This window comes from Micropterus dolomieu, linkage group LG05 (genome assembly GCF_021292245.1).
Source record: "Micropterus dolomieu isolate WLL.071019.BEF.003 ecotype Adirondacks linkage group LG05, ASM2129224v1, whole genome shotgun sequence".
NCBI lineage: Eukaryota > Metazoa > Chordata > Actinopteri > Centrarchiformes > Centrarchidae > Micropterus > Micropterus dolomieu.
Window position 1 is genome coordinate 19,023,910 of NC_060154.1, and position 23,950 is coordinate 19,047,859.

The 23,950-nt window shown below is 41.9% G+C and overlaps 1 protein-coding gene and 1 long non-coding RNA gene across 2 annotated transcripts; both read left to right on the forward strand.

Moving 5' to 3' along the window:
• The first annotated feature begins 761 nt into the window (after positions 1–761).
• Positions 762–13,653, forward strand: cdc34a (cell division cycle 34 homolog (S. cerevisiae) a). The gene is made up of 5 exons (XM_046050712.1): positions 762–1,747; positions 10,849–10,935; positions 11,191–11,288; positions 12,934–13,068; positions 13,222–13,653. Exons 1-5 carry the CDS (start codon positions 1,565–1,567, stop codon positions 13,442–13,444), a joined length of 726 nt encoding a protein of 241 aa, XP_045906668.1. The 5' UTR covers positions 762–1,564; the 3' UTR covers positions 13,445–13,653.
• Positions 13,654–16,435: 2,782 nt separating this feature from the next.
• Positions 16,436–18,396, forward strand: LOC123971708. Its single transcript, XR_006825256.1, has 3 exons — positions 16,436–16,567; positions 17,570–17,651; positions 18,302–18,396. It is a non-coding gene; the product is annotated as an uncharacterized LOC123971708 (long non-coding RNA).
• Positions 18,397–23,950: the final 5,554 nt, after the last annotated feature.

The following is a 23,950-nucleotide window of genomic DNA, read 5'->3' on the forward strand; positions in this document are numbered from 1 at the left end:
ATTCCTTTGTTCATATTCCAAGGTGTTCCACAGTTTAACTCCGTAAATAGACAAACACATCTGTTTTTGTGTAGTATGTGTGAAAAGAGTTATAAAATAATGAAAATAATATTGCCTTCTATGGCCATCTTCCTCTGATAGAGAGTGAATAAATTTTGTAAAACCATAGGCAGAACTCTCTGCTTTGTTTTCCACATGAAAATCAAAATCTTCAAATCGACCAAATCTTTGCATTTTAGAAGTCCAGAATTTACAAATAAACTATTGGTGTGTTCTCTGTAGCCTGTCTTGTTGATGATCCTTAATGCTTTTTTCTGTAACAAAAACAGAGGGTTTTCTGTTACTAGGGTATGTATTACCCCAGACTTCTGTGCAGTATCCAAAATATGGGAGTATTAGGGAATTGTACAACACATGCAACGAAGAATAGTCTAAAACATCTTTAACTTTATACAAAACCCCTATACTTTTACAAACTTTACTCTTAATATGTTATGGTCTGTATGAGGAGACAAAAGATGGGTATCATAATAGTGTGTGTGTGGTGTCATAATTTTTTATTTGGCCCATTAACACTTAAACGTTTGATCAAATAAGATGTATTGCTTTGAACTTCAATTCCCAGAAAGCCTTGCATGACAGCCGAAGTAATCGAGACCTTAATTGACTGACAGCGAACAGCTGAGTTGAGTAAAGTTCAACTGACAACGCCGCGTTTTCGGTTTTATTGTTTTATGTAGAAGTAGTTTCTTTGAACGCAAACGTCGCCCAGCTGACCTCGTTTTCCGTGTGATTGCAACACACCCGAAACAGGAGACAGGCTAGGTTTCGTTAGCACCACTGTTAAGCTAACTAACTGGGACACGTTTCCCGTTTTAACTTTCAAAATAAAACCCCCACTCAAAGCGTAAACTGTAGATGTGTACTTCAAAGGTCAGGCGAAATGAAGAAAGAAAGTAGAGAAAACGTTTAGCTTTAACATGTAGTTTGACAACAGGTTCATTTTTACTTGTAGCAGAATTAGTTATCTTTGGCTGAGGGGTTGCATTTAATTTATAACTTAAAAAAACAACGGAAAATAAAAAATTCGTAATAAAATTGATAGAAAGAATGCTATAACGTTATCTCAATAATATTTTGGTGTAAAGAACACAAATAAAAAATAGATGCTCGGTGACGTTGTGAGGCGTTAAATACAGAAAACGCTTGTTCAAAAAGATAAATAGGGGACTATTTCGAAAGCTGAAACCGGAAATCGGGTAGTGTCTGGCTTGGTAACAGTTGGTTTAGATGGTCGTTAATACCTGGGGCTCCCCGGGATTGTTCACAACAACAGAGGAAGCAGCACTAGCTCTGACCAAATAAAGCCCAGTCGCGATTTTTAGATCCTGTTTCGGAACCACACCAACGGAAACCAACGTTAACGCGTTCCTGTGCGAAGGGCTTCGATATTTTACTGAGAGCTTATTGTTTGTAACGTAACCGAGCTAGCTTTATCCTTGTTCGCAGTCACAGCTGTGGTGGGGTTGCTGATAACGTATATTTATACAAGTCGTTGTGGAATATGGCTCAGCATGGACATCATGTAGCCAGTTCACAAAAAGCACTAATGCTAGAGATGAAAAGTCTCCAAGACGAGCCGGTCGAAGGGTTCAAAATAACTTTGGTGGACGAGTCGGACATGTACAACTGGGAAGTAGCGATATTCGGACCCCCAAATACACACTACGAGGGTGGTTATTTTAAGGTGAGTGAGCTAATGTTAGCTAGCAGTCTTCTATTGTTCTTTAGCTGGTAGATTTAGCCTACATCTATTTTATTTTACTAACGGAGGACAGCCCAAAGGCTAACACCCCCCCCCCCCCCCCCCCCCCCCCCCCCCAAAAAAAAAAAATTACCGTCCTCAACCACAGCAGGTAACAGTAACGTCAACTAGCTAACGTTAATTGACCGTTGTTTCTCCCTTAGCATTACTGTGATAAGTCTCCCTTTCTTTGTTCAACTTTAAACCAACTCCACTCAAGCAGGATTATTACATTTTAGTGTTACCATCATCAAAACATCAAAACTTTCTTTCATATGGCCTTGTTTCCCCTTGAAATAGGGATTCACTGAGGTAAAGTGGGTCGCTTTTTATTATAGTGACAGTCAGCACATGATCCCGTTTGACGGAGTTACTTTTGTGTTAACATGAAACAAAATGTTGGTAGCATAACCGGCTCAACCGTTTAACGTTAGTATGGTTAGCCAAACTCGTCATCTAACTAATTCAATCATTTACTTTTGTGTGTTTAGGTTTAACCATTACACATCAACAGCCCTATGTTGAATAGGACTTTAGTTTGTAACCTAAATTCAAGATTAACTCAAAGCAACCATCCACAATGCATAATTAACCTTGCTTTTGAAATGTCGACAGCCCCAATCTTAGCTTGTGGTAGCACGCAAGTCATTTCATTTGTTGTTTTTTTCCTACCATACTTCCTCCCTTGAGAGTGAAGAAGTGTTGGTTTCACAGATATGATGATCCTGTTTTTGAATATGCCTGTTGTTGGCACAGAGGGGTCGCTCTAGTTGTTTTTCCCTCGCATTTAATGCTTGATTGTAAGACCTGTTTTGGAGTGACAGGAATGTCAGCTCAACTATTATTTTCATGGCACCATGGCTGTGACCCCTTGACTGGTTGGTTGTACTGTTTTTGTCCTAAAGGTTAGAGCTACAGTACCTGATTTTAGATTCATTTTTAAGTCTCACACTGAGCTATACACCCACATTGTAAACACAAAATAGCATTGCATTTGTTGCCATAGCAGAGAGCCTACTGTTGATTTGGTGTCTAACCTAAGTGTGTGCGCACATGTGTGAAAATCAACTTCAGATATTGCAAAACAGAGAGGGGATTGTTGCTCACCCCACATTTTAAGTCCTATACTAATGTGGGTATTCATCCTATAAAGCACTTTGATATCTTACTTTGTCTGGCAAAGTCAAACAAACTACTGATAGCGCTGCTTCAAACTTGCCCTAGATATTTGCTATATTGGACATCAAGCAAAAAATAATGAGCTTTTATTAAGGTGGTGTAATGGTTCTGTCTTTCTAAGAAAAAGACAAGAAAATATATAGGTCAGAGCTCTGAAAGAATATTTGAGCAGCAAACACAAATAACAACATACTCAAACACATGGTCTGTTTCCAAGGGCTTTTTGTCATGTGCTCATAAAGTCCTGCGATAGCCATAGTTGTTTCCATATTATAGCTAGACTGTAATATATCAGTAAAAGGGTCCCACTGTGTTCACATGATCCAGCATATTGTTAACTGCGCTCTATTTTGGAAACCGTCATATCAGCTGTGATCCCAGTTCTTGAGAAGCGTGTTGATTTTGCCTCTGGTCTTTTTCAAGCCTGTGAACACAAGTGGAGGGCCCAGGCCAGGCTACCGTAGACGGTGTACAGTGTATTTGTGTGGGTGCTGTGTACAGGATTCCTTTGTTGGGCCAGGAATGCACAGCCTGGCTGTGAAATCCACGGCCTTGTTGTGACTCATTGTTATGTGCAGGGTTTCCATCCAACCTGTTTACCATATTCTAATGAAAAAAAGAAAAGAAAACACCCTATTCTGACCAGGTTACCCAAACGAACAAGCAGTTATGACATGCTGCCTGCTGCCCATTCATCCAATTCAGAGCAGGTAATGACTTCATGTGAAACCTGACTGAGTCAAGTATTTATTTCACATGGGTGTTGCTCTCAAAGAGTCACACCATGACGAATACATTTTGACTGAAGGCACACAGTGGACTGAGATATTGAAATGTCATTCGAACAACATGAGAGATCTGTCCTGGATTCACAAATCATATCTGGGCCTCACAATAGATGCTGAGATTCATTCATTAGGTCTGAGACATTTCGAAGCTTGAGGTCCTTAGTCTGTATGCCTTCTGCTTTGTCATGTGGAGTAATCCCTCCAGGCTCTGAGTGTCTGATGATTACAGGCAGAGGGCCAGTCAACCCCGGAGTCGGCCCGGGTCCCGGGACATGTATGAAGTAGCAGAGCAGATGAGTTGCCTGCCCTCAGAGTACAGACTTTGAGGAGTGTTTGGATGGTGATCCACTGTGCGTGATGATGTTGTACGCATTCAGTTTGAATTTCCAGCGACTGACTATGAGGTTTAAACTGTGTATTTTATGTAGTCAAGTAATAATAATAATAAATTGAATTTGTATCGCGCTTTTCTCGTACTCAAAGTCACTTTACAGATATTACAATATTAACCTCAGGCTTAAATATGAAAAACTTGGACTGTCCAGTTTGTCGACTTCAGCTGTATGGAGATCGTGTCACATAATCATGACCAAAACATTAAGTGTGCTTGTCATTTTCTATCTCAGGGTATTTTCTAGTAGATCTCTCGTCAGTTCTTTCCCTTTCGCTTTAAGATTTGTCTTTCTTTTGTATTTTCTTAAGTCGAGGAAGTCTTACAAAAACCAAGAAGTGACTCTTACAGGTATTTATGAAATGATAGTCACCCTCCTATCAGCGTCACTCCACAACAACTTTCTTGTCTGTATTCAACATTTCATCTTGGAAAAGTGATGCACAATCCCTTGCCCCTACGATTGTTTTCCTTTTTTTTAGATATTGGGATGTCTCCTTAAAATGATATATTGCTGAAGAGCTACTTGTTTTTGATTTCCATCTCCAGTCAGTCTCCTCAGGAAATGCAATCTCACAATTTGACTGCTTGCAGTTTTGTCCGATACTTGCAATACATCTGCATTAAAATATCAAGACGCAACAACACTTGAAAATGAAGTGTATCGCAGCACTTTTCTGCATATTATGACTTGATCCGTAACTGTTATTTTGATTTCCGTTAAAATGAACTCCCTCTGCAGAAAGCCAATTACTGTGCTTTCCAAGGGGCCTCTAACTGGCTCAACGTTTCTATTTTGCTGGAACTAATTAGAAAATTCTTATGTTGGTAACTGTTGAACTCTCAATTTCTCTGAATCAATACTTTAAAAAATGTTTTTATAATCATGTTGCTGTTACCATCTGTAAAGTGGAGGAACACAACACAAAATCAACTGCGTTTATTGTACTTCTATGTTGATCGGCTTATTGGGTTTATAAAACAACACGGCCGGCCATAAAGACTTGTGCATGTCCATAAACTCCATTTGACAACTATGACATGGCTTTTTCTGTGCCACCAGAGGCTGTCAGTTCACATTTAGCAAATTTGACCTCTTCCTGCTTCGTTTTGTGTCGTGCACCAGATCAGTAGTAAAAGGCACTCTGCTCTGTATCCACAACTATGAGGTTTCACAGAGAAGTTTGTCTCAGTGATGTACAACAGAAACTTGTGTGTGGGCTGACAGAGCTGCACTGCACTGCTGTGGAAGAGCCTGGGATCTGTTTTGACGTTGTGCTGCGTCAGCACCTGGCAGCTTTAATTGTCATTTTTGTTGCCTATAATTATGAAGTGAATGGGGTCTCTGCAGCTCAAAATATACTGTAAAACAGAACATCTTTCATATCTCAGTCAAGTTTTTTTTCTTGAGTGGCTTACTAAACGCTGACAGACCTCTTCACAGCAAACATGAAGAAGAGGGGTGTTGCCTGTTGGTTTTGGCCCAGGCCTCTCTGTCTTTTTTTATCCTCTGACAATCAGTCGACAAACACCCAGTTCTGTTGAGCAGCTCATTCTGTGTTCGTGCCTTATGCCCGACCTTCCTCCTCGGCTGCATGCTACATAATTTGTACTGGCTCCTTGTTAGCCTTGCAGCAGTGGCAGAGGGGGGGGTACAGGCAAGACAACCCAACCCAGTTGCAGAGGGCTTGGCTGGGCCGAGCCCGACTGAGCCGGCGGAGTCATGTTTCCCCCTCTGGCTGTGTCACAGAGAAATGAGAGCAGGGCAGAGGAAAGAAGAGGGAATAGAGAAACGGCCAGATCAAGAGCAGACAGAGCCTTTCCTTGCAGTGGTGCCCCTTTTTGAAAGGAGAGCCTGCTGTTAATAGAGGTGAGTGTGAGGCGCCAGTATACAGTTATAACCATCCCCTGAAGCCCTGGCCATGTGTTCTTTTTCATTCTGTATGGGCCACCAGTGTGGTACTCTTACCGCTGAAACATAGCTGTACATGCTGTGTTGCGAGCTGTTGCTGAGCTTGTAACATTACTTTTTATCCTTTTCCTTCTCAACGCCCTCCTCCTGAGTTCAGTCCAATTAATGAGGCAGGGGCCTGTTGGGTATGAACATGATAATCGTGTGTGTGTGTGTGTGTGTGTGTGTGTGTAAGTAATTTGCTCTACTCAAGGACCTTTTTTCTCGACACTGAGTGTGAAGGTAAGGGCTGTAGAAGAGGTGCACAGGGAGAACAGAATGATTTGTTCTGTTCAGGGTCTTTGCATTGACCTGGTTTACTTCGCCTCGCTGTCATTTTTCCACAGGGTGGCTGTGTTCCCTCTCATTCTTGTTCTCTCTTCAAGGCAGCTTTTTAGCTCCCAGTCCAGGACAGATTCTCATAGAAAGTGGAAACTGGCCTTGGATTCTCCCTAAGAAGCCTGTCTTGAGACATCAACGTTGAAAACCTTTGGCAAAGAATCATCTATCCGTCCAGTCATTTAACTTCTTGTGATATCTTGGAAAAAACTCTGAAAAGCCAAACAGAACAACCCAACTCTATGGTGATACACGGGTAAATGGTACCAACTTCTCAACATTGCTGCTTTTTAGCACTTTGTCACGGGCAGAGATCTTGTTTGAGCTGCTGCTATGTCAAACAAAAAATCCTTCCCAGTAGTAGAGACTAAGTGAGTGGTGAGAGAAATGAGTATATTATAGTGATAGACCAGTTGATTTGTCGGGCGATTAATCGGGTATTTAGAGATAATCTGCATTGGCCGATACCTGCATTCACGAGGCAGATAAACAAAAAATATCCGGACACATCTGCAGGCACTGCAGCCTGGTCAGTGTGGCTGCAGTGGAACAATGTTAGTGCTCCCCCTTGCTAGTGTTAAATTGTAAAGAATAATGCAGCTGAATGACATCACTTCTGACAAACTGTACGCCACTCCCCCTTAAACACCAGTCACGTTCTGAAATCTCCAGCATAACCCAATGTATTTTTCTATTTCGTTAATTTAATCTTAAACAACATGTTACTGGCTAAAATAACGTGTATATTAGATTGTACTCAGCATCAAATAATGAAATTATACATGACTTTTCTTTGCTTTGATTGATATCAGCATTATATACAGTATTTCCCAAAAGTGAGTACACCCCTTACATATTTGTAAATATTTGATTTTATCTTTTCATGTGATGTCACTTTGCTACAATGTCAACTAGTGAGTGTAACAGTTTAACAGCTTGTGTAACTGCTGTCCCCTCAAAATAACACAGCCATTAATGTCTAAACCGCTGGCAACAAACCTCTAAGACGACCACTGCCTTGCTAAAGAAGCTGAGGATAAAGGTGATGGACTGGCCAAGCATGTCTCAAGACCTAAACCCTATTGAGCATATGTGGGGCATCCTCAAACAGAAGGTGGAGGAGCACAAGGTCTCTAACATCCACCAGCTCTGTGATGTCGTCATGGAGGAGTGGAAGAGGACTCCAGTGGCAACCTGTGACGCACTGGTGAACTCCATGCCCAAGAGGGTTAAGGCAGTGCTAGAAAATAATAGTGGCCACAGAAAATATTGACACTTCGGGCCCATTTTGGACATTTTCACTTAAGGGTGTACTCACTTTTGTTGCCAGCAGTTTAGACATTAATGGCTGTGTGATGTTATTTTGAGGGTATAGCAAATTTACACTTTGATACAAGCTGTACACTCATTACTTTACATTGTAGCCAAGTGTCCTTTCTTCAGTGTAGTCACATGAAAAGATATTCAAATATTTATAAAAATGTGACTCTCAAAAGGGAGTATACCCCTCACTGTATCGGCCTCACTGCTCTCTAAATATTGACATCAGCCATTGAAAAACCTATATTGGTCAACCACTTATTTATAATACCGAAACAGGAACACAGATGGGTCTATTCAAATGTCTATTTTACATGAGAACGATTTCCTGGTAACTCAAATGATTTTGGCTTTCTAAGACCCCTCTGCATCGTCCCCTCTCTTCCTCTTCTCGTCCCCTTTTGTTTGTCCTCTTTTGTCTGCTCTGTGCTGCAGAGCAAATGAGCCAACCAAGCAGCCTGCCTGTGTTTAGGCCAGCTCGGTCACACTTCTCTACCCGATTCATCAATCCCCTTCCTCCCTCCATCAATCAATCCAAGGTTTGGTGTCACCTGGGTGAGCAGGTTATTGGTGGAAATTGCTCTGCACCAAACTCCATGGGTTTTTAAATCTATAGTTGGTGCGGCTAAAACCACAAGCAACACATGCATTTCCCTTCTTCTCTAGTCTCCCGACTTTGTCAATTTTGTTTTGATAGTGTCATAGAACAACAAATGGTAACTATGCATTGCTTGTACAGTTTGTGGCTTTGTTATGAGGAATTCGGTCTTAAAGCCTCCTGGTAAGCTGCATTGTGAAATCATGCTCTTACCTTCTTACAATGCTAGCGTTTATCCTTTTAATGCATATTACCACCTTCCTGCTTTACTTTGTGGCTTGCATTCAGACTGGCAGGATTGTGATGAATGAAGCTATTTTATGGGAAGCGTTGACACATAGGTCTCCCAGCACCAGGCTACAAAGTGAGAGATGGGATCATTTTTTATTATATGTACATTCATAAAGATCCTATGTAAGGAAAGCAGCAGTGCTGAGCAGTCTGTACTATTTCTCTCTGTATCACCATAGAGTTGGGTTTTGCTTTTCAGAGTTGTTTCCAAGACATCATAAAAAGTGAAATGATGAAACTGGATGGATAGACAGTTCTTTGCCAGAGGATTTTGAGTATGGTGGTGTTACTTACAGAAGTCAAGATGCAGAAGAGCTTTTCTCATACGGTTTTGTTGGAAAATCGAACCAGCAAGACTTACAAATATAAACCTTTGCCTGTATGGCATACCTTTACGTTCAGCTGAATGCCCTCTAGCTCTCATTTTCCCTCCACTTTTTGAATTGGATCAAATGTTTGTTCAAAGTAATGCTGACTGGCCGCTGATGAGAGCTAAAGTGGTTTGTGAAAGCATCCTCATTGGCAGCTGCTGTAGCTGTCTGCTCATCTTATTGGGGTCAACAAAAACATTGCATTGCAAACTATACCAGATATCTGACATGTTTGGGCCGCTTTACGCAAATATACTAGATAAGATTTCAATTGCCTAGTTCTCAGCTGGTGGACAGATATGATCTTGAAGCTGTATTTTTTGGAAGACAAACTAAGCTCTCACTGCCCCACAAACCCTCCCCACCGCCGCCGCCACCCCTCCTCCTGGCTGGCTGCTATGTGTTGCACTGTTGCCAGCCTGTAATGTGTACAATGTTGGCTTGAACCCTGCACTCTGAAGGGCCGCCAGCTTTCTGGCAGGGTCAGTCAGACCCTGGGATTTTGTTTAGTTTTTTTTTCCCCCCTGCAAGCGGCATTCTCTATGAGCTGCGTCACCATTTCCTCTCCGGTCTGGTCTTACATGGCGAGAGGAGGTTTATCCTGTTGTTGCAAATCAGGAGCACTTGCCCGATACAACAAATGTTGCTCTTTTATGGTAGCTCAGGACATACTCAAACACACACTTGAAAGACAATGAAATGCATGGACATGGTAGACAACAACAGTTTCGGTGGCTATTAATGTCACACACACTTGATATACAGTATATTTCTGCTGCACACAGCACGGTTTAAATGTTACATTACAGACAAAGAGAGATAAGTTCAGCGCAAGTATTAAATAGAGCACCCCCCTTTTATTCCAATTGAAAATCCCCCATTTCCTCCTCCCACTACCGCTCCACCACCTCCCTGCTCCCATGCAGATGATCCCCCGCCGCCCGCACGTTGGTTCACTGGCGAGACCAGCTGACCATGTCGAATCAGCAAATGTGGGCAAGTATGTGTGCGTATGTGACAGGGGGGCGGGGGATCAGGAGAAGGTGTCATGCTGTGAGTGACGTTCGTGTGTGTAATCAGTATAGTCTGTGTGTTCCCCACCCTGTCCCTCCCATGGCACGCCTTATGGGGCGGGAGGAGGGGTCCTCCACACATAGTAGGATTTATACAGTGTGGGTATGGGTGTGGTTTCAGTGTGAGGACATATATATGGATTGTCTTGGGTCGCAGTGACAGCTGGAGAGGACAAACCCCCACAATGTCTTTATAACCCTACCACACACTCAGCAGCTGAACACACTGCGAGCCTCCCTCCTTCCATAGCATATTGTGTTACACTGTCATTAGCTCCTCCATGCTGCCACCTCAGTAGGGTTTGCCATGACTCTACAGCTACTATTTATAGGTTTCTTTCAATCACTATTAAAGCTGATCAGCATGATTGTAGAGATCTTCATTCAGCAGCCGCTTGTTGACACTAGTGCTGCAAACGCAGGTCTTTTGTAAAGAAACGTTCACAATTAAGCCTTCTCCAGCAGGGGTGGGTGGGTGTTTCTACATTGTTGTACTGACTTGCACTCTGGATTCAGTTACCCTTGGGAGGTTGTGTCCACCAGCAAAAGTATGTGTGGCTACAGCGCTAAAATTATATGCAGCAGCCTAACTACGGCTAAAGGAAGCACCCTTTACTTTCCTACTACATTTGAGACAGTGAGGCTCTGTTGACCAAATCAGTGGAAATGGTTCTCCCAAACGGTAAACGTTTGGAGGGAAGCACGACTTGTTGCTAATATGCTGCTGCTTCTCTCGTCCTCAGGCTCGGATCAAGTTTCCCGTCGACTACCCGTACTCTCCACCTGCTTTCCGCTTCCTCACCAAAATGTGGCACCCAAACATTTACGAGGTAACTGACCAGTATCAATGCTTGGGCAAAGCATACAGCTCCTCGTTGCCTGTGTTAACACACTAGTGAGATAGTGTTATATAAGTAAAAAAAATATTAGCAGAAACACTTGATCATTGTGGTGTGAATCAACGAAAAACTTTATTTAAGAAGTTATTTTTAAATGTTAAACCTGTGCAGAAGAGTGTCCAGTCCTAGTGTTTTAATCTACATGTTAATAACAGAAATATTGTCTGAACAATTTTGTGTCCCTAGAACGGGGATGTATGCATCTCGATCCTGCACCCACCGGTGGATGACCCACAGAGCGGGGAGCTGCCTTCAGAAAGGTGGAACCCCACACAGAACGTCAGGTATGCAATGTGACGTTCTCACTTCCGTCCTTTGTTTTTTTTTCTTTTTTTTTTTTTCTTTCTTTTTTTGAAAGAGCAACACACACAATGATAAGCCGGGTTACCATGTGTCCAGTCAGTGGCTTACGGCTGCCTCCTGAAAGGCAATTATTTGAATCATCAGCCAAAAGCCCCACAGAATCCAGCCCTCACTCTTTTAGGCAAATTAACAAGTGGCAATTTTTGTCCACGTTTCTTCATTTTGACCTGACAAAGATCACATTGGTATCGAAAAGTTGTCTGTTTAAAATTAATCTGTGGCTTGGAGTCATTAAACTTTATTGATGCTGATTTCCAGTAGCTTTGCACCTTAACGTGACGTCACATAACTACCGTTCTCCTAGTGTCTACATTTAACCCCTTCGTGCAGCTTATAGCCTATTAATGGAGGTGAGCATTACTAGGGCATGAGTTAGACTGATGCCATTTTCCAGGCAACCCTGGTTTGCCTGAATCAGCTTGTTGTGGTATGACTACTTGCAAAGACTTGAAACTTCCCCTAGTTTCCTTCCTTTTTGGGATTTTCTTACTGTTTTATTATTGTGTGCTATATGTAGCTGATGGCATCAGCTGTTTAAGTGTCTTTGCTGTGAATGTGTACAGTGGCTGTTTGATTCCAACGTTGAAGTCAAAGAAGAGAAACGAACCTCCAGATCGTTGCAGATGTGATTATAAAAACAGACAAACCTGCCACTCGCTCACATTTCTAGCCCAAGTTTTTCAGCCCATTTGTTATGCTTCTCGGATGATGTAGCATCCAGGAGTAGCAATGCTATGATTACATATTTAAGTGATTATTAGGGGGTGGCGACGGTGCAGTTGGTAAGACACATGCCTTTGGTGTGGGAGACCCTGGTTCAATTCCCACTGTGACACATCCACAATTGTGTCCCTGAGCAAGACACTTAACCCCTAGTTGCTGCAGAGGTGTGCAACATATATAGCAATTACAAGTCGCTTTGGACAAAAGTGTCAGCTAAATGAATAAATGTAATATAATATAGATTATTGACTCCTGTTCATGGACATAATTTAAAGCTACACTTACTGTTTAAGATCTTCTTTCAACTGACTACCAACTTTTTGCTGCTTTCCCATTTTCTCTCTCCTTCCTCTGCTTTTTCTTATATGCATGATGTATAGACAAAAAATTTTTAGCTGGACATAACTGTCTCCTCAGTAATGGCCCCTCTGTAACCCCTGGGCTGTTGATCGCAACAACAAACACACATTTTGTCTTAAGGAGGAGGAGAGCTGGTGGAAAATCACAAGTTCGAAAACTGTTTTAGAGAGTCAGTTCAACTAGTTGATTCACCTCAGTCAAAGTAAAGTCTGAATAATGTAAAACACTGTTGTCTATTAGTATCTGGAGTGATCGGCTCTTGGAGCTAAGAGCTAAGCCAAATGGACGTTTAGCCGGCTGGTTATCTAACCTTCATGTCTCTCTCTCTCTTTGTCCTTTCTTTCTTTCCATCTCTGTACGCCTCTTTGTCCTGCACTCTCAATGTCTGCTGTCTCGTCTTACCTCCATCTTCTCTTCGTCTGTTTCCCTGTCCTCCTCCTGTATTGCTTTCCTGTATTTTAATCTCTCTGCGCTCGCTCTCAGGACCATCCTGCTCAGCGTGATCTCCCTGCTGAACGAGCCCAACACCTTCTCCCCGGCCAACGTGGATGCGTCCGTGATGTATCGCAAGTGGAGGGACAGCAAGGGCAAGGACAGAGAATACATCGAGATCATCAGGTACCGAGACCAAAAACCGCGCACGCAGCACTCTTCACTTAAAATGGGAGCTTGTCAGTGTAGTAGGTACAGAGTACCAGCACCTCGCCTCACTGTATATATATTTTTTTTCCCCTTCCTTCTCCACTATCCTTCACTCTTTCTGCCTCACAGGAAGCAGGTGCTGGCTACCAAAGCTGACGCAGACCGGGATGGCATCAAGGTTCCCATCACGTTAGACGAGTACTGTGTCCGCACCCAAGTCCCTCCTACAGACGACGGCTCCAACCTCCTATACGATGACTACTACGACGACGAAGAACTGGAAGAGGATGACGAGGACGATGACGAGGACTGTTGCTATGACGAGGACGACTCGGGCACCGAGGACTCCTGACCACGCCTTCCCCGTGATGCCCCCCCGTCCCCCCCGATCAGCACCTGGCCTCACCAACCCCTCCCCCGCACCTCTGTGTCATGGACTGAACTTTAATTCCCTGTCCCCCTTCTTCCTGAATCCCACCAATCCTTCATCATCCTCACTTAGCACAGACCCCCCTGTCCACCTACTCAAACCTGATGCATCAAAGAAAAGAAAGCTACACAGTTTGGTTTGTTTGTTTGTTACATGTTTCTTTTATTTTTTTAATTTGTTGTCTGATTAGAGGTTACACACATGATGCACACACAGCAGCACAACTTACAGTAATAGAACTGAGAACCTGTTTTGTTCCTCAAAGGCGTTTTAGCTCCAAGACCTATTTCCTCCTCCGCCTTTGAGTGGTGCAAAGCCTCTCTGATGGCCAGGTTTCTTGGCTAATGATTGGTCACGCCTTTTCTGTGCATCATCAGCAGGGTGGAATGTAACGTCACAGGTCAGATCAGAGTCAAACAAGCAGAGAGCATAAGGAAGCTTATTCAGGAAAACTGGCGTACGGTATGCGTGGTTTGAAAGGCTGAATCACTTCTGTCTCTGAGCCATGTGTATGACCTCTGGTTAGCAGGCTGTTTGAAGCCCTGCCGCGCTTCACCTCTGACCTTTTGAGCCCTGGGGCTTGTGCAGCTCCAAATAGGGAAGCTTTCCATTTTAAAAAGGTGTTCACACGCCCCTTGTGCCTTCCCTCACTCCCTAAAACCACAGATCTGGACGACTCGTGGTGCAGAGCGTATACACAGCGGGTCAAAGCAAACCCCATACCAGCCAGACAAACAAAGGTGGCAGAGGGAGATATTCAGGCTCAAAAGGTCCCAGGTGGGCAAAGGTTTCGCCTTCCCGATGGAACGACCTTGGATTTATTTATAGCAGCACCTGTCTTATTTGTCCAGGGCGTGAGTGAGAAAGGTAAAATCCAACAGTTGAACTAAAGAATGGAATGTAGATCAGAAATCCCACAGACATCCTCTACTGACTGCCACGCAGCCTTCATCACACAAGCACGTGCTACTAGTGGCCTGGATGCATTAAGGAACAGCAAGCTGAGTCTGCTGCTGCTCATGAAATCCAATGTACTGTATTAAAAAACCTATGCAGTCAGTGCTTGAACCTACTTAATATGCAGTGCTTTAAACGTGGCAGTAACAGTCTGACCTAAACTCCCCAGCATGAGTTTTACAAGCCAGCTATGTACCTGTGAGGGCTGTGGGCTGACAGTGTCCTCGGTTAGAGATGGATGTGTGTAGTTGTATCTGTCTTTGTTTGTCGGTGGTTTGTTATCCTAACTCAGAGTAGCACAAGTCTATAGAGAGGAAGAAAGTGAGATTGTATACTAGCCTTCATCAGAGCTCGGCACCTAGTGGTGGCAGTGTGTACAGGCAGTTAGCACCCCCCCCACCCCCGAAATGCTCGACTGGGCCGCAGCCATCTTGACTCACCTGAATCAATGAACCCTGGTACCTCAAAGGAGACAAGGCAGCAGTGGGAATGATTTAGGAGAATGAAAATGACTGACAGGGTTTAGCTTTCAGCCTACACCCTCAAAAGCCCAGTGGTTTCTTCTCTCCTAACTGACAGGAGTGCTCTGTTGCACACTCGAGACACTTTACCACCATCCAGCAGTATTTCCGATGTAATTCTCATCATTGCTGTAACCATGTTTCCCGTGTGTGTGAATATTAGCCGATCGTTTATAAGATGTGCTGGAGATGAAGCGCAGAAAATGGGAAGGCATGGGGATAGGGTTGACCTTTGAGCATGTACAGGAGACTGTGGTTCTTCACTAGCATGCTGTTATGTGTTTGTGGTTTTAGATCTGCTATAAGGGTCGGGATTGTGTCCAGGGACAAAGGTCCTCTACTCAATTTTATCTAAAACTGTTGCATTGTGAATTGGCTGAGGGTTGTCTGTGTTTTTTTTTTTAGGGTGGGGGGGGGGGCTTTTTTTACTGTTTAAATGCAATCTTTTATTTCCAAATTGTGGCGTTGGGCTGCAATGTTTTCTATCTCATATGTATTAAGTACTATGGATATCGACCCGATTGTTTAAAAACCCAGTATTGTTCAAGAATGAATAAATGTACCAACTTATTACACACAAATATGAAACAGCAGAAACATATTGCAGAACCAAACTGTACACCATACAGTAAGTATTCTTGCCTTTAATCAAGCCCTGAATGCTCAGAAAGAAGTTATCAATACACAATAATTTGCTAAAGTCCAGCCTATGATTGACCCCCACATGTTGATGTCTTAGGGTGAATGGGATTTCATTTTTGTCAAACTACTGTTATTTTTTATCGTCTTTCCTCCCCATTCGTCCTTAGTTCTCTGATTGGTGGCAGCATCAATGAGGGGGAAAACCCAGCAGTTAATCACAGCAAACCTCAGGAAAAAAACAAAACAAAAAAACAACTACCAACCAACAAACAAACATCCTTTTCCAGCTGAGTGATCCTGACCCCGGGGAGTCTCACTTTTAGGCTTCAAAGGACTGTTTACAATCTCTACCTTGATATGCACATGTGGATATTGACGATCACTTGATGGTTTTTTTTTTTCTTGTTTATATTTTCTTTTTTCTTATGGTTTGTAAATCTATTTAAAATCTGAAATAAAGATCTTTATTAGATATTGACAGAGTTTTATTGAAGTGTGGAGAAAATGGTTGAGTTTGAGTTTTATTTTTTTTATTAAAGGGTCTGATTGGTTTCTCCCTCTTCTGTGATCTCTTATAGACACTGAAATGGTGTGAGTGAATGACATTTTAGTGAAATTCAGGACTTGCTCTGAGAGGTAAGACTCGTGTCCTTCCTTTTATCACTTTCAGTTAATGTTTTTTTTCTAAACAATTCAGTGGAACTACAGTGTGATGAAAGTGCATGATGAGACCTGTACCCAGTAGTCACCCTGCTAGATTCTGGGGGTGGTGGAGACTTTAAAGGATTTCCTGATGCTTTCCATGCTTTCATGTTATAAAAGTGGGGAATTTAGGAAAACAACTTTTCTAAATGGACATTGTTTGTTTTTCCTTTTCTTCTGTTCCCTTCTTCACTCTAGGAAATGTAAAGTCTTGGAAGACACGGTAAGACATTTCTGTGTGTTTTGTGAGATCTCCTTATTACTTGCTAGTTAATTTAGCCAGTCTTGCATGAAATAATCTTTTTTTTGACATGTAGTGAAAAAGATCAAGCATGTACAAAATAGCAAACAATACACTGAGAAAGTGAGAGAGTTATGTTGGGTTTTGACTTAAAGCCTTGTTTGGTTCAACTCCTTTAAGACTCTGCTAGTATCTGATCTTTAAAACGCCACATTACTCCTCTGCACGCAAGTGCCTTAAGTTTGTACATGTTTGCCTCCCATGAAGCACACCATTATCTCAATAAGTGTTAGCAGTGTGGCTCTATGGATGCCAGCGTCAGTTTGCCGGGCCGCCAGTGTGATGCCGACTGAAATGTTTCAACAACTACTGAATGTCATGAAATTTGGTTCAGACATTGATTGTGCCCAGGGGATGAATCTTACCGACTCTGACTTTTCCTCTTCTACCGCCAACTGATTGGCATGTGGATTTGGGCGAAATGTCTTAACTTTTGGAAGGATTACCATGACATTTGGCACAGACATTCATGTCCCCCTCAGAATGAGATCAGAGTTTGGTGATCTTCTGATCCTCTTTTCATTCAGCACCATTAATGTGACAAAATCATTTGTCAAACACTTAAGTTTATGAACAAATACCTGCAGAACAAATGGCATTCCCATCAGCCTCAGCTGTAGGCTACTTTGTGTTTAGTGCTAATTAGCATATATCAGCATGGCTGATAGACTAGGCTTGTTAGATCAAGAATGGTGTTGAGCCAGAACTAGACTCCAGATCACTGGTAAGGTTGTTGAAATATAGAAATATTAAAGCCTCAACAGTTGTGATGAGCCTGTTTTTCTGTGGTCTACTACTACTTACTGAAGGGGGACAAGTCCCATCCTTTCATGTCATACTGACCTCCAGCCCTTGGGTTTATTCATACATCTTTACAGACAGACATTTAATGCATCTTGGTAAACATAAACCATTTCTTTGCAGTGATCTCTAGTGACAAACTGAAAGGGAGTAATTTACTGTTCAAGTGTCGAGTGTGATCGTAACACAGGAGTTAATGAACAAAGTAAGTAATTTCATTTGTTCCCGAGTTTAAATCCAGTAATAATGTTTTTATGTTATTGATTGATCACATTATAGATCAGGTTATATTCCAAGTAACATTATAGCAGTTACCTGAAAGTAGCTCTAATGAGCCCAGAACTGTGCAATAAGCAAAACATAAACAATTAAAATCATGCAGTTGAGGAAATTTTGAAAACATCTCATCCTCCAATGTCTATTGCTGCAGAATGTTTCCCCACGCTTCTTACACCTTTCCTGATGTGACTGCCTCTTAGCTGCTTGCTTTCATTTATAATACCTTCAGCATTAGATTTGTTAGATAGGTCCCTCAATGCTCCAGCTATTTCTCTGTGCCTTTGAAACGTGAATAATTAAAGAAATCCTTTTGATTACCAATTTGTGAGATGCCTCAAATTGTGTCGACAGCATTTACACGGTGATATGAGACAGTTTTAAAATTGCTGTTGACACAAAAGGCACAAGCCTTCTGTCTGAAATATTTCCTGTGTCTGTGCAGCTGTACTGCAGACAGAAAAGGGAAGTTTTGTTTCACTTGCACTTGTGCTTTCTTTGGTAGATCCAACATATTGGGCAACACAGCTATTTTAAAGAAAGTAATAAAGGTTCTTGTCACTGTGTCTTTTCTTGCAGATGCTTTAAGGAATGAATGTGATCCTGGAAGAAAACTGAGGTAAGACGTTGCATGTTCTTGCGTGAATAACTCCACAGAACCCCCAAGTGCAGAATAATAACTTTTTCTTAGTTGAGACTCATACTAACTGCTTCCAGTGTTGGGCTCTTGTGTGTTTTTCCTCAGCTCTAATAGATAAATCCCTTATTTTAGTGTGACTTGTAGCTCTCAGTTTGGTGTATATCTGGTCTGTTGTGTGAGGAGTGAGTATGATGAGATCTTTACCCTGCAGTCACCCTTGTGACCTGGGTGGTGGAGATTTCCTGACGCCGTCTTCGCCTGAACTCTTCCACCAAACTATATGCTTTTAGAATTAATTTTGTAACTGCTTCATGCCTCTAGGGGGCAGCAACAGATTGTTTCTTGTTAAATTTGAGCTGTCTGTGGTGTGTAAAAAGCCCAGTGACCGCAAAGGTAATCGATTTAAGAGTCAAAACGGTCTCTCACGTGAGTATAATTTTATAGTTTAATTTTTCAAATGTTACCAGAGTCTAATAAAGTGTGTTTCTCTTGTTTTCTCAGCTCAAACCTCTGCATTCTGCAATCAACAGAAGCTGAAGGCCACAATGTTTCCCTGCCTTTGTGCTCTAGTCGAGGGTTCCGCCATTCCCTTAGAAATAGGGAGTAGTATGTGCCATATACAGTATTTCACCCTCTCACATCAAAGTGCCAAATTATCTTCTGGTCATTTCCACTTATCTCATAACCCACTGCGACTCTGTAACCAGACTGCCAGAGTTACTCATATGCCCGTGCCTTCTTATGCTGCTCCTGCACATGAATTATCTCTATTATCTCCACTTTCTTTTTTCTTCCTGGTAAAGCTGACCCACCTCTGGCTGCCTGTAATCTGCCACTTGAAAATGAAAATCATCGATCTATGAAACGCCATGAAGGAAGTTTCACCTGCCAAAAAAAAAAGTAATCAATATACTGTGTGCCGGTGTTTCAGGCCAGCTCTGTGTGTAATCTTTTCTTTCTGCAATCACTGGTGGGGTTTTGTTTGTTTGTTTGTTTGTTTTGGGGTTTTTTTTCATCCTTTTACCGACACTCCCGTACGCTTCTAGGTCATCCCGTCAATCTCCCCCCATAGAGATGTACGTCTTTGCTCCATCAAATGTGTTTACTGGGGCGACAGGTCTGACCTTTTGCCCTGCGTGTGTCCAATCCAAATGCCAGTTCAGCGGACCAGAAAAAGCAAGACACTCAAATGGTCCTGGCATTTGCAGAATTGCTTCTCTCTCAGTGGTTTCTTTGATACTAGGCACAGTTTTTTTTGTCTGGAAAGGATAACACTCTGATTAAACTGCAGGGTATAAACCCAACTACTGGATCAGAGCCAGATGTTACAACCCACACTGGTGACCTTGAGTCACGTGTTACCCCGTCCTCTTACACCAGCTGGCAGTTGGGCAGCGATATCCAGGCTCCCAATGGGTGGACTGAGTCAGAGCCCTCAGGGACCTGAAGATAGCTGGATGTCTCAGGGAATGAGCAAACTGGGTGAACTGTAGCAGATAGGAGAGGTGAAGAAGTGGGAGATGAGGAGAATAGAGAGTTGGTTAGTGAGGCAGGGATTGATTCATATGTCAGGATAGGCGATGTCTCCAAGGCAACAGAAGTTGTGTGGAAGCGGGTTGGCAGGAAGGAGAAAGGTGGATGGCAACAGTCGGAGAAGTGGGGTAAAAATGGACGTTATGACGTGTTGTCCATAATGAGTGACCATATGTGCTAAGAGTCAATGCAGACCGACACACACAGTATAAAGGAACATGAGGTCCACTACACCTCCTGCAGAGCCTTTGTGCAGTTCCTGGTCAGTCTGACAGTCTTCTGCATACACTGCCTCCACTCCTCCTTCCTATTCTTCCAGGAAGTCAATAAGACGTCAGGGGGGAAGATGCCGCGCCACAGTAGTGAAACGATCTCCTTCAGCTGCTTTTCTCCCCCACACATAATTGCTCGTCACTGCCTATGTGTTGATACATCTGTCTCTCCACCGAGAGGACAGACAACACACTGAAGGTCTTCTGTATTGCTCAAAGAGGAAGTGCACTGCTGTACTTTTGGGTTTGTAAAGGCCTCTGTGTTGGACAGACAGAGATGTAGGGTCCAGCCCCTTAATGAGAGCAGAACAGACACATTAACCTTTTCTCTGGCTGTAGTCTGTCCTTGTCTCATCAATGCTGCAGATCCTCAGATGCTTGTGTACAGATCTCATTATTTTGTAAAAGGAAGCTGTTCACAGTGTGAGCCCGAAGTGGTTTGACATTCAAATATTCCTCAGCAGATATTCTTCCCATTTTAATAAACTTTAATATTTTTTTTCCATTTACAAGGTAGTCTTTGATTGCTTGTTTTTTTTCTTGACAATAAATGGGGTTTATCTTGTAATTGTTGTAAATGGACTGCACTTGTATAACGCCTTTCTAGCTTTTAAGCTATGTCACATTCACCCACATTTATACACTGACGGCAGAGGCTAAGGTGTCAACTGCTCATCAGAAACTGAAATCAACATTCACACACCAATGAAACAGCTATCAGGACTAATTTAAGGTTTAATGTCTTGCCCAACGACGCCTCGACAGATGTTGGACGTTGGAGTATCGAACCTCGGATTTTCAGATCATTGTAGTATTAAAACATTGTTTGAAATAGTCGAGGGGCAGAAAACAAATTACCAACAATTAATTAATAGTTCATTTTTTCAAGCAAGGAAACTCAAACCTTCAGGGTTCAAAACTTCTTTTTTATGTTTGTGAATTTTTTATTTAATATTTACTTATAGTTTTTTGTAGACACAGGTACACAACATTTAGGAGATTTTAAGGCACTGATGCAGAGAGTGTGGACATAAATTGTTGAATATCTACATAAAGCCTCATCAAAAGTTGAAACAAAATGTGCAAAAATCTCATTCAGACCTCATCAATACACATCCATGTGCATTTTCTCTGTTTTTTTTTAATCACTTTTCACATTTTTGAGGTTTTTGTAAAGAGAGGTAAGTGAGGAAAAATTTCTGGTGATCCATTGTCTAAGTCTGATCTAATAGTTTTTTCTCCTTTGTTTATGACTTTATAAAAGGTGGAGAAAAAAGCTTTTGGCAGAATAATAAGGAACTTTTTGGTTTTGGTGAAATATATTTTTTTGTCAGGATAATTTTTCAAGATCAAGCATTTGCTGTTGTAATACTCATTTTGGCTACAAGGGGCTGAAGTGCACCACTTCAGGTTAGCACCAATTAAAATACATTTCTATCCAAAAGAAAGACATGCGTAAAGAGACAAATTGCCTGCTAACACACAATAAATGTACCTTAAGTTTAGAGTGCATAGAGGAATTAAACTCACCTGGAAGAAAACAACACCTTTTAAAACGTTTACTTGACAAGTGCACCAGGTTGAGTGTCTGTAAGGTGCTGTGTGAGTGCTGCCTGTCTCTCTGCTGGTTTCAGATAACAGACAGCAGGGGGTGAGGGTTCAAATGTGCCTCTGCAATCTATATGGTAAGTGGCTTCACAGGCTGATTACATCAGACAGTGACCTCAGAGGACCTAAGAAGGCAAGACTTGTAATTATCTCCTCTCAGTGCTCGAATAGCTCAACATGGTTTAAAGTCGCTATAGGTTGAACCGTAAAATCCAGGTTCATGTTGACCAGCTGGTGAATAATGGTATGTTATGGGTTTATCCTCCTCTAGGGATCCAGATTTCTACGTGTGTGCATATTTTATTGTTATATGCCCCTCAAACATGCATATATAACTTATTAGGCTACTGTTACATTTGCATTATGTGTCTGCTAACACAGTTTTCTGACAGCATTGGAACAGTTTTCATTTCATGACAGATTTCTCTAATTGGGCTTTTCCCCCTTTGCTTTCCCTGGTTTGAAGTGTGCACCAATCAGGATTTGGCAATATTTAAATGAAACTGTGATGATAGGTGTGTGGTTGTTTGGTTATGTTGCAAGGCCACTGTCAATTAAATCTAATCAAAATGCGCACACGTTTCAATATGAGGCAAACACATGCAGGATATCGTCAACCTACAACAGGTGGACACTTTTTATTGGTTGAACAGGATTGCAACTTTATTGGATAATGGATCCAGGGTGGGTGCCAGAGTCAGTATCCAAGTACCAAACCACATTCATTAACACTACATAAGAAACAAAAGAGCACATACCTTGAAGTTACAAAGACAGAAGTACAAAAAGTACTGCATCAACCAAGTGGAATGAATTAGAAGAAACATGACAAATTCAGTTCTTCATTAAAGGCCAAATGGCTTAACTGTGCCTCTCCACAGAGCAGTAAGTGGATAATGGGTGATGTTTTATATTCCCCAATAATGCTGCAGAGCAAATATTCATGTCCCCCTCTTGATGAGTTTTAATAACTTTGGTGATCTCCTCAATTTTCATCCATAAAATCATCAGATAAAAATAAAATTTTGTTAAATTCTTTGGTCTATTAAACAAATTTCTTCAAAACCAATGACACTCCCATCAGCCTCAGTTGTAGCTACCATTTTGCTAAATACAGTCTATGGTTGTAGCCCACATTGTGTTTAGTGTTAATTAGCGAATGTTAGCATGCTAACACACTAAAGGCAGATATATGAACAATATAAAAAATTAGCCTACCTGCCAAACATCAGCATGTTTAGCATTGACAATGTGAGATGATAGCATGCTGACATTAGCATTTAGCTCAAAACAGCAGTTAGCATTGCTGTAGTGTCTTAATCTAGTTTCCCCCTAACTTTAACTTTGATTGTTGCTTTTGTAGTCAAGAATATTGTATGTTATAGAGAAATACTTTGATTCTAATACATTTTCATGTGCTTTAAACAAGACTGACATTCTAATGAAAGTTAAACCCAACATCTTATTTTGTCTACTGTAAGGCTCTGCTTATTGAAGGCTACTCTGCTACCTCCCAATTTGCTGTGACAAGAAGGGCAACTCCATCCAGAACAATCAAGCTCATTTCATTTTCCATCTGGGTGAGGCAGAGACCGGCAGAGCTGACACCTATTCCAGGGCTATCCACATTAAATGTCTGTTTATCAGCTGTTTGTAAAGCTTTTGTTGCCACTGTCCTCACTATCGCCAGATATTGACATTCACAGCAGTTGAAATCTGTAAATTTCTAAATGCCTTCCTGTCAAGTCAGTGCAGCACTGTTATTGGCTCTATGCAACTGATCTCTGATAAAGCAATGGCTGTACCCCTCTCCATCCATGGCTTACATGGCACTTGACTCAAAACCAAGCAATCTGGACAAATAAAATGCTTTCTGTCCTGCAGATCAATAAAGTCAGTGGGGCCCTTCCTATTTTAGACACATTATTTGTTGCCATAGCAAAGTTTCCAGGGAAACTGATCAGTCGTTGTAAACCCAAAGACAGACTAAAAAAGAGAAGAAAAAGGATAAAAAGCTTCTGTAATCTGATTAAACCACACAGGTGCACGTGCTCCACACAGCATTGTCTACGTTTACATTTCCTGGTCAAATAGTCTTATTATATATAATGATTTGCTGACACACAAAAGCTCTGGGCTGTCTGTGCTAGTGTGGTTGGGGGGGGGGGGGGGGGG

Excerpts from the sequence above, each read along its gene's own strand:
- cdc34a (XM_046050712.1), top strand. The coding sequence starts at position 1,565 with ATGGCTCAGCATGGACATCATGTAGCCAGTTCACAAAAAGCACTAATG. Across the intron at positions 10,936-11,190 it reads GGCACCCAAACATTTACGAG|AACGGGGATGTATGCATCTC; the intron begins GTAACTGACCAG and ends TTGTGTCCCTAG. Across the intron at positions 11,289-12,933 it reads AACCCCACACAGAACGTCAG|GACCATCCTGCTCAGCGTGA; the intron begins GTATGCAATGTG and ends GCTCGCTCTCAG.